We start from the raw sequence: 9510 nt of genomic DNA, 5'->3' as shown, positions 1-9510 counted from the left end.
GGGAAGAGGGCACCCTAGCCCTAATGCCGGGAAGGGGGGGGGGGGGGGCCCTAACCCTAATGTCGGAAAGGGGGGACAATAACCCTAATGGTGGAAAGTGGGTACCCTAACCCTAATGTCGGGCAGGGGGCACCCCAGCCATAATGTCAGACTGAGGGCACCCTAACCCTAATGTCGGGAAGAGGGCACCCTAGCAACAGATTCAACCTCCTTAGAGTTCTTCAAGAAATATTTTCAAACACATTCCCTGCTATTAAAATATGCCTTCACTTGCATGTAAGGAAGGCAAAACACACGCACCCAGGACCTGAGAGGATGCACAGTAGTGAGAGGTGAGGCCTGGGTTCTACAGGTAAAGCTGACATATTTTCAGAGCAGGCCAGGGTTGATGTTAAGGTCCTGCTTGATTTCAACCTCAATTGTTTTAAAGAAAGACCTGTAGAGAAGGGTTCCTGTGTTTGACTGGGTTATCTGGAAATAGGACCAGAGAGGGCAAAAAACATGATAGCAGCAGCAGTTTTCAGGGTGTTCTTTCTCTATAGCACATAGAAGCAACCATCCCAGCATATCTGTGCATTTATTTTTCAGCATCAGCTAGAATCTGAGGTCTTTTAAATGTGCTTTAAGTTGAAAGACATAATTAGGAAGAATTACCTGCTTAGGAATGTCAACCAAAGAAGAAGCAGCAAGCAGAGTAAAGGTGTGCAGAGTAACAATGACCATCTTGGTGGAGGGATATGATGTTACCAGCTGCTGGAGCAGCTGCCGGGAGCTGGAGGCTAGGCTAGCATCATGATGCATGTGCTGTAGAATAGGGATCAACTTCAATAAGTCCACAGGTGTGGCCAAACCTGCAACAGGGAAGAGAAACAGGTAGTGTTAGTCCTTTGTACTGGCTTTCAGCAGTACTGAGGCACAGGTATGTCTGCATTGCTACCACTGCTGACTGCAGTACCAAGCACTTCCACAGCTCTTGGAGAAGATTGCTTCATTGTAGGTAAGACACACATCTGGTGTCCTCAACGTAAAGAGGACATGGAGCTGTTGGAGCAAGTGCAGAGGAGGCCACGGGGATGAGCACAGCCTGCAGCACTTCCCATAAATGACAGGCTGAGAACACTGGGGCTCTTCAGCCTCGGGAGGAAAAGCCACATGGAGACCTCAGAGCAGCTTCCAGTGTCTGAAGGGAGCTACAAGGATTTCTCAGGGACTGCAGCAACAGGTCAAGGGGTGATGGGTTTAAACATAAACAGGTGAAGTTCAGGTTAGATCTAAGGCAGAAGCTGTTCCCTGGGAGGGTGCTGAGGCGCTGGCACAGGGTGCCCAGAGAAGCTGTGGCTGCCCCATCCCTGGCAGTGCTCAAGGCCAGTTTGGACATAGGGGCTTGGAGCAGCTGCTCCAGGGAAAGGGGTCCCTGCCCGTGGCCCGGGTTGGAGCCGGAGGAGCTTTAAGGTCCTTTCCAACCCACACCATTCAATGATTCTGTGATTAACTCACCTGAAGCAACCTGTTATAGGCTATGCAAGTTTATTCATCATGCTATAGATGAGCTTTCACTCTTTACCAAACAGGTGTTTTGAGAACTTAAGATTTAAAGAGGAGGTACAAGCCAGGCACTAGATTAATGGTTAGCAAATTTAACTTAAAACCAGGAAATATTTGAGAATGAGGGCTACAGCATTTAATATTTATATAAGGATAATAAGGAACTCTCACAGAAATTAGGTTTTCCCTTTTATCACTCAATGTAACACATGTACCTTGTATCATCTCGCTGATTTTATTACATATGCCAGCAGCAAAATCCCTGTAGAGAAAAGACAAAGTATCAGGTGAGATAAATACAAGAGGGAAATCACTGAAAAATAAAACCATTTTTGAACTACCAAACACTGTGCTTTAGCAATAAAAGCTTTCACAAGAGAGAGCTTGCCAAGATCCCATTCTTTCAGAAACCCTGCACATGATCAAATGCGGGCTTCCAAGAACATGTCAAAGTGACAAGCAGCGCTACGTTTCGTTCCAGAACAGGATTTATGTAAAATACTCCTAGATTAAAGCTGCTGCTCCGTTTTGCATTCTCATATTTATGAGCTTTCCACTACCATTTTAGAAAAAAAGAAGTATCTGTTAAATCTGTGCTCAGATTTCTTCATAATGTTCCATACAAGCAAACATTTTGATAAAAATTACATGGTTGGCACTACCAAAGGTTTGTGAATGCCAGTGCTAACGGGGTTTCCATTCTCTGTGATACGAAAAACTGGAAACAAAAATAACATCTTACTTTGATTGTGCAGAAAAATTGGCAGCAGCAAATATTGCAGCTTCAACTTCCACATTATCATGGGAATCCAAACTTTGACGAATACTGTGATGTGCATTCTTCCTTTCTGGAATGACAGACGCCATGCTGCCCAACATCCTACAGGAAGAGATGACAGCAAAATCAGGAAGAACAGTGATCATGAAGAAATGCCAGATAAAAACAAACAGAAACAGAGAAAGGCTGGTTAAAAGCCTATTTTGATAGAAAAATATGTTTCTTTCTGTAATAGATGTGGATGAGCACAAACAGAATCATAGAACCAACCAGGTAAGATCATCAAGTCCAGGTTCATTAATGTCATTACATACCGAAGGGTAATGGCCCGAGCAACTGGATCATTGCTGTGAATGACGGAGAAGACTCTTTTGACGAACTCATCCACATTTAGGATCTTCTCTTAAGTGCTTCTCACTCTGCTGAGTAACTTTCAGCACACAGAGCCTCAGGAAGTTGTTTCTGTTAGGAGGCACACACATTTCCACACACATTCCTTTATCAGGTTGTTCTATATTAAATATTCAAGCACTTTCAAGATGAAAGTATCATAAAAACCAAAACAACCTCCCAAGAGTAAATTAAAGCAAGAAAAGATCTGTACTTTAGAGACATATTTGACTAAGAGAACAACAAAGAGACTATAGCCACACTATGGTGTTTGTCTTCTAGTATGGTAGGGTCAGATTCAGGCCCAGTTTCAGGGAAATTCACTCAGTGACACCAATGAGGAGAGCATAAGCAAATAATAAAATCATAGAATGGGCTAGGCTGGAAGGGACCTTAAGCTCATCCAGCTCCAACCCCTGCCATGGGCAGGAATCCCTTCCACTGGAGCAGGTTGCTCCAAGCCCCTGTGTCCAACCTGGCCTTGAGCACTGCCAGGGATGGGGCAGTGCTTCTCTGGGTACCCTGGCAGATGCTTCTCTGGGCACCCTGTGCCAGCGCCTCAGCACCCTCACAGGGAACAGCTTCTGCCTTAGATCTAACCTAAACTTGCCCTGTTTCAGTCTGAACCCAACACCCCTTGTCCTGTGGCTGCAGTCCCTGATGCAGACCCCTCTCCTTGTAGCCCCTTTCTGATACCAGATACCTGTTTTGGGCACACTTAGGGAAACAAATCTGATAAAAAACCATGTCCAGAAAAGCCTAAGCACAGCTTGTGCTCAGTGTAGCAGTATAATCACAAACGTACAAAAAACCTCACATGTGCCCAAGCTGCTGTGCAGCACCACTCCAAGACACACTACACTGCTATGGATAACTGACTGAGGCTACTTACCCGGCTCAGAACACATCAGCCAACTTTAGGAAAGCTGAATTAATGAGAATGGGGAACGGGTATTTCTGGAAGAGCCTGGGAAAACGAACGACGGCTTCGCACTGCTCTCCGAGCTTCCCATACCTGAGACCTAAACGAGACACCAACAACCACTGAGGACACCTACACTGCTTCCCGGCCATGGCCTCTCCACCCCCCGCTGGCGGTACAAAAGCGAGCTCCCGTCAGCCGAGGACCGCGGGCCGAGACAACACCGCCCCTCAGGCGGTGGAAGCCGAGGACCATAACGGCAACATTACAAGGCAGGCACTGACATGGAGCCTCGGCCTCACCTTTGTCGACTTCCATGAGAGCAGAATTCGCGTCCTGCTCCTGCTCCCCATAGCCTGCATCGGACAGGAACGATTTGGCGCTGGCAGCCATACCGACGGCTTCAGCTCGGACGGGATACCTGCGCATGCGCCGCTCAACCACACCGCCTCAGCGCACGCGCACTACGCACGCGCAGTAGGCAGTACGCAGCCGCCGTACGGAGCCGCCGTACGCAACCGCCGTACGGAGCCGCACACGCAGTAGGCTGTACGCAGCCGCCGTCCGGAGCCGCCGTACGCAGCCGCCGTACGGAGCCGCCGTACGGAGCAGCCATTACGCACGCGCAGTAGGCAGTACGGAGCCGCCGTACGCAAACGCCGTACGGAGCCGCCGTATGGAGCCGCGGTACGCAGCCGCCGTACGCAGGCGCCGTACTGAGCCGCTGTACGTAGCCGCCATTATGCACGCGCAGTAGGCAGTACGGAGCCGCCGTACGCAAACGCCGTACGGAGCCGCGGTACGCAGCCGCCGTACTGAGCCGCCGTACGGAGCCGCCATTACGCACGCGCAGTAGGCAGTACGGAGCCGCCGTACGCAAACGCCGGACAGAGCCGCCGTACGCAAACGCCGTACGGAGCCGCGGTACGCAGCCGCCGTACGCAGGCGCCGTACTGAGCCGCCGTACGGAGCCGCCATTACGCACGCGCAGTAGGCAGTACGGAGCCGCCGTACGCAAACGCCGTACGGAGCCGCGGTACGCAGCCGCCGTACGGAGCCGCCATTACGCACGCGCAGTAGGCAGTACGGAGCCGCCGTACGCAAACGCCGTACGGAGCCGCCGTACGCAAATGCCGTACCCTCATTTTGGCCCCCGCATGCGCAGTAACAATTTTGGCTCGCGCATGCGCAGTAGCAATTTTACCCCGTGCATGCGCAGTAGCAATTTTGGCAGGCGCATGCGCAGTTGCAATTTTACCCCGTGCATGCGCAGTAGCAGTTTTGGCCCGCGCATGCGCAGTAGCAATTTTTGCCTGCGCATGCGCAGTAGCAATTTAGGCTCGCGCATGCGCACTAGCGATTTTAGTCGCCCGGGGCCGGAGGGCCAGGAGGGGGTACTGATGCTGCGCCTGTTCAGCGCACGCCTGGCTTCGCAACGCTGCCCCCGCCCGCCCCTCACTCTCTGCCCCCGGCCCCCAGGGCCGTTGCCGTGGGCAACAAGGCCCCCCCCGGCCCCGGCCGCCCGGGCCCGGGCGCCCTGCAAACCCGCCCATTGCTGCCTCGCCCCTCCCTTCCCCTCCAACCACGTGACCGCACTCTCATTGGCGTTAGAATGAACGGGTGCATCCCTATTGGCTTCCGCTGCGTCCCTGCTCTCTGATTGGCTGCGGTGGTTCACGTGACGAGCGGCGGTGAGGAGTGCGGCGGCAGCCCCGGAGGTACGGGTCGGGGGGTCCCGGAGCAACGGGGGTGGGGCTAACGGAGGACCGGAGCACTTCCGGGGCATCCGGTAAGGGCTCCCGTTACTGTTCCGTGTGTCCGGTTTTGGTCCCGGTGTGTTTCCGGTGCATCCGGTTCATCCGGTAACCCCCCCCCCCCCGCAGGCCGAGGCGATGCCGCTGCCCGTGGCTCTGCAGTCCCGTCTGGCCAAGCGGGGCCTGCTCAAGCACGTGGAGCCCGGTAAGAACCACGGGGGGGACGGGGGGGGGGGAACACCTGTGGGACCAGGGAGGGGGCGTGGCCAGGACGGAGGGAGGTGGAGCCAAAGGCGGTGGGGCGGGGCTATGGCCGTAGAAGGGAGGGTGGTGGGCGGGGCTATGAGCACAGGACGGTTGTGGTGGGCGGGGCTGTGAGCATGTGGGCGGGGCTAGAGCATTATACAGGCTGCCGTGGTGGGCGTGGCCATGCTCATGCTCCGCCCCCTTCAGAGCCGGAGGAGGAGATCATCGCTGAGGACTACGATGATGCTCACGTGGATTATGAGGCCTCGAGGCTGGAGGGGCTGCCCCCCCCGTGGTACAAGGTCATTGACCCCACCTGGTGAGGACCCCCGGGGGCTACGGGGGACATAGGGGCCATAGGGACCATAGGGACCCTCACAAGGGCCATAGGAGCCATAGGGACCCTTGCCAGGGGCTATAGGAGCCATAGGGATCTTCACCAGGGGCTAGAGGGGCCATAGGGACCCTCTCCAGACGCTCTAGGAGCCATAGGGACCCTCTCCAGGGGCTATAGGGACCATAGGTACCCTCATCAGGGGCTATAGGGGCCATAAGGACCCTCGTCAGGGGCTGGGGGAGCCATAGGAACCCTCTCCATTGGTTATAGAGGCTATAAGGACCTTCTCCAGGGTTTATAGGGTCCTATCCAGGGGCTATAGGGACCTTTTCCGGAGGCTATAACGACCATAGGCACCCTCTCCAGGGTTATAGCGGCCATAGGGACCATCTCCAGAGGTTATAGGTGCCATAAGTGCCATCTCCAGGGGCTTTAGGGGCTATATGGCCCTTTCCAGGGACTATAGGGACCTTTTCCAGGGGCTGGAGGGGCCATAGGGACCCTCTCCATGGGTTACATAGGCCATAGGGACTTTCTCCATGGGATATAGGGGCCATAGGTACCATCTCCAGGAGCTTTAGGGGCTATAAGGCCCCTTCTCCAAGGGCTATAGGGGCCATAGGGATCCTCTAGAGGGGTTATAGGACCTATAAGACCCTCTCCAAGGGCTATAGGGCTATAGGCTCCTATCTCCACAGTGGACTCCCCTACTACTGGAACGTGGAGACCGACCTCGTGTCCTGGTTGTCCCCAAACGACCCCAACTCCGTCATCACCAAAGCTGCCAAGAGGCTCAAAGGGGCCCAGGGTGAGTCAATGGGGGGGGGGGAACCCCCATAAAACCTCCTGGTTATGGGGAGCAGGGAAGGTTTTGGGGTTGCCCCCCCCCCCATTAATCCTGGTTCCTCCCATTATGGCTCCAGTAGAGGCCGAGGACCCCCCCGAAAGGGGCTATGAGAAGGAGGAGCCCCCCCGGGAGCGGCGCTTCCATCGGCGTGAGGAGCTGGCACCGTACCCCAAGAGCAAGAAAGGTGCGTTTGGGGGTACCCCCCATCTGGGGGGGGGGGGTCCCCATCACTTGTGGGGGGAGGTTCCCCTTCATTTGGGAGCTTCGCCTCATTTTGGGGGGTCCCCGTTCACATTGGGGGGCTCCCCATTATTTGGGGGGGTTCTCTCACTTTGGGGAGACCTCATCATGTACGGGGGTCCCCATTTCCCTTAGGGTACCCCCATCACTTTGGGGGTATCCCTTTCACTTGGGGCTCCCCCTTGACTTGGGGGTATCCCCCTCCATATTGGGGGTTTCCCCTTCATTTGGGGTATCCCCCCTTCCCTTGGGGATGTCCCCAACACTTTGGTGGTTCCCCCTTCATTTGGGGGCTGCTGCCCCCCAACTCTGCCCCACTCTGACCCCTATTCCCCCCCCATAGGCAGCCGTAAGGACGAAGAACTGGACCCCATGGACCCCAGTGCCTACTCGGATGCCCCCAGGTACGTCCTGGCACCATTCCATAGTGATACCCCATAGCGACCCATAGATACCCCATGGGACCCATAGATACCCCATAGCGACCCACAGATACACCATAGGGACCCATAGATACCCTATGGGACCCATGGGACCCATAGATACCCCATAGCGACTCATAGATGCCCCATAGCGACCCCAGCTTGGCCCCAGCAGCAGTGCCAGGGATGGGGCATCCCAGCCCATCTCCATTGAACCCATCCCAGTGTCCTCATGGGAAGGAATTCCTTAGATCCAACCTTAGATCCAGGTCCCATCCCTCCAGTCCCTAATGGGGACCCCCCTCCAGCATCCTTGTACCCCCCTTCAGACACTGGGAGCTGCTCTGAGGTCTCCATGCAGCTTCTCTGCTCCAGCCTTCCCTCTGGATCCCATTCCCATCCTCTGTATCCCATTCCCACCCTTTAGATCCCATTCCCACCCTCTGGATCCCATTCCCACCCTCTGAATCCCATTCCCACCCTCTCTATCCCATTCCCACCCTTTGGACCCCATCCCAACCACGTGCAGCTCCTTTAGGGCCGGGTTTATGTTATTGGGGGGGGGAACCTTAGTGACCCTTTAACCCTTTCCCTTTGCCCCTTAGGGGGACCTGGTCCACGGGGCTCCCCAAGAGGAACGAGGCCAAGACTGGGGCTGACACCACAGCTGCAGGGCCCCTGTTCCAGCAGCGCCCGTACCCCAGCCCTGGGGCTGTGCTTAGGGCCAATGCAGAGGCCTCGAGGAGCAAGGACTGACCCGAACCCCATAGAACAGCTCTGGGACCCCAAAAACACCTCTGGGACCCCAGAAAACAGCTCTGGGACCCCAAAACCGACTTTGGGACCCCAAAAACTGACTTTGGGACCCCAAAAACACCTCTGGGACCCCAAAACCGACTTTGGGACCCCAAAAACTGACTTTGGAACTCAATAAAACACCTCCAAGACCCCAAAAAAACAGGTTTGGGACCCTAAAAAAACCACCTTTGGGACCCCAAAAACACCTCTGGGAACCCATAAAACACATCTGAGACCCTAAAAAAACAGCTTTGGGACCCAAAAAAACAACTTTGGAACGCCATAAAACACCTCTGTGACTCCAAAAACAACTTTGAGACCCCAAAAACACCACTGGGACCCCAGAAACCGCCTTTGGGAGCCCAAAAACCACCTTTGTTACCCCAAAAACCGACTTGGGACCCCAAAAACTGGCTTTGGGATGCCCAAAACACCTTTGGAACCCCAAAAAACAAGCTTCGAACCCCATAAAACACCTCTGGGACCCCAAAAAACGGCTTTGGGACCCCAAAAAACCCCTCTAAGACCCCAAAACCACCTTTGGGACCCAATCAAACACCTCTGGGACCCCAAAACCACCTCTGGACCCCCCCAGGCCCCCCCCAAATCACTGCCCTCAGTGGAATAAAGGTGCTGAAGACTCAAAGGATGTGGAACAAGAAAGGGGGGGGGGGGGTTTATTGGTGCTTGGCCAATGGGGGGCCCCCAGTTCCTCCCATTATAACCCAGTGACTGCAGAGCCCCCCCCCCCCCCCAGTATGACCCCACCCGCACCGCACCCCCCCCCGGGGGACTCTGACGTCATCGCGGCTGTGACTCACCCCAACCGCACCCCCCCCACATCTGGATTCATTCAACAGCTGTTGGGGGGGGGAACCAACCCCACCACCCCTCCCCTCCCCCCCCAATGGAGCCGGGTCTGGGGGTTCAGACCCCCCCCCGTTTATTGCCCCTCCCCCACCCGGGGGGAGGGGGGGAAACCCCCCCCAGTTTGAGGGGGGTCTTTCCCAGTTTGGGGGGGGTATCTCCCAGTTTGGGGGGGGTCTCTCCCTGTCTGGGGGTGTCTCTCCCAGTTTGCCCCCCCAGCCCCATCACCCTTCAGGCAGGGGGGGGTGTCCGGGGGAGCCCCCTCAGCGCCCCCAGTGCTCCCAGTAACACCAGTGCGGCTCCCAGTGCCACCGGTAGCGCCAGCAGCAGCCCCCCCCCGAGGGACCCGCGCCTGGGGGGGGGA

The 9510-nt window shown here is 55.4% G+C and overlaps 1 protein-coding gene and 1 long non-coding RNA gene across 5 annotated transcripts; one reads left to right on the top strand and one right to left on the bottom strand.

Annotated features, from left to right (window-relative positions):
- Positions 1-532: 532 nt before the first annotated feature.
- On the bottom strand, positions 533-4128 carry LOC117437444 (uncharacterized). 2 transcript variants are annotated; one of them, XR_004550449.1, is made up of 6 exons: positions 3938-4128; positions 3606-3735; positions 2638-2785; positions 2288-2425; positions 1761-1807; positions 533-851 (listed from the first exon to the last, which is right to left on the bottom strand). It is a non-coding gene; the product is annotated as an uncharacterized lncRNA (long non-coding RNA). The 2 variants fall into 2 exon arrangements; XR_004550450.1 differs by lacking the exon at positions 3606-3735 and having other exon boundaries at positions 537-851; positions 3938-3956.
- A 1065-nt stretch (positions 4129-5193) lies between these two features.
- Positions 5194-8347, top strand: PQBP1 (polyglutamine binding protein 1). 3 transcript variants are annotated; one of them, XM_034071796.1, is made up of 7 exons: positions 5194-5353; positions 5519-5594; positions 5843-5954; positions 6671-6780; positions 6899-7003; positions 7403-7463; positions 8087-8347. In XM_034071796.1, the coding sequence occupies exons 2-7, from the start codon at positions 5528-5530 to the stop codon at positions 8235-8237; spliced, it is 606 nt and encodes a 201-aa protein (XP_033927687.1). In that variant the 5' UTR covers positions 5194-5353; positions 5519-5527; the 3' UTR covers positions 8238-8347. The 3 variants fall into 3 exon arrangements, with proteins under 3 accessions (XP_033927687.1, XP_033927685.1, XP_033927686.1); XM_034071794.1 differs by having other exon boundaries at positions 5195-5353; positions 6896-7003; XM_034071795.1 differs by having other exon boundaries at positions 5289-5424; positions 6896-7003.
- Positions 8348-9510: the final 1163 nt, after the last annotated feature.

This window comes from Melopsittacus undulatus, chromosome 22 (genome assembly GCF_012275295.1).
Source record: "Melopsittacus undulatus isolate bMelUnd1 chromosome 22, bMelUnd1.mat.Z, whole genome shotgun sequence".
In the NCBI taxonomy this organism is placed as follows: Eukaryota; Metazoa; Chordata; class Aves; order Psittaciformes; family Psittaculidae; genus Melopsittacus; species Melopsittacus undulatus.
Note: the sequence above shows the minus strand (reverse complement) of the source record. Positions and strands in the feature narration are given on the sequence as shown.

What these genes read in the sequence shown, in the direction of transcription:
- PQBP1 (XM_034071794.1), top strand. Translation starts at nt 5,528, where the DNA reads ATGCCGCTGCCCGTGGCTCTGCAGTCCCGTCTGGCCAAGCGGGGCCTG. An exon ending in AAGGTCATTGACCCCACCTG is followed by an intron (nt 5,955 to 6,670) that starts GTGAGGACCCCC and finishes CTATCTCCACAG; the next exon opens with TGGACTCCCCTACTACTGGA. An exon ending in GAGGCTCAAAGGGGCCCAGG is followed by an intron (nt 6,781 to 6,895) that starts GTGAGTCAATGG and finishes TTATGGCTCCAG; the next exon opens with TAGAGGCCGAGGACCCCCCC.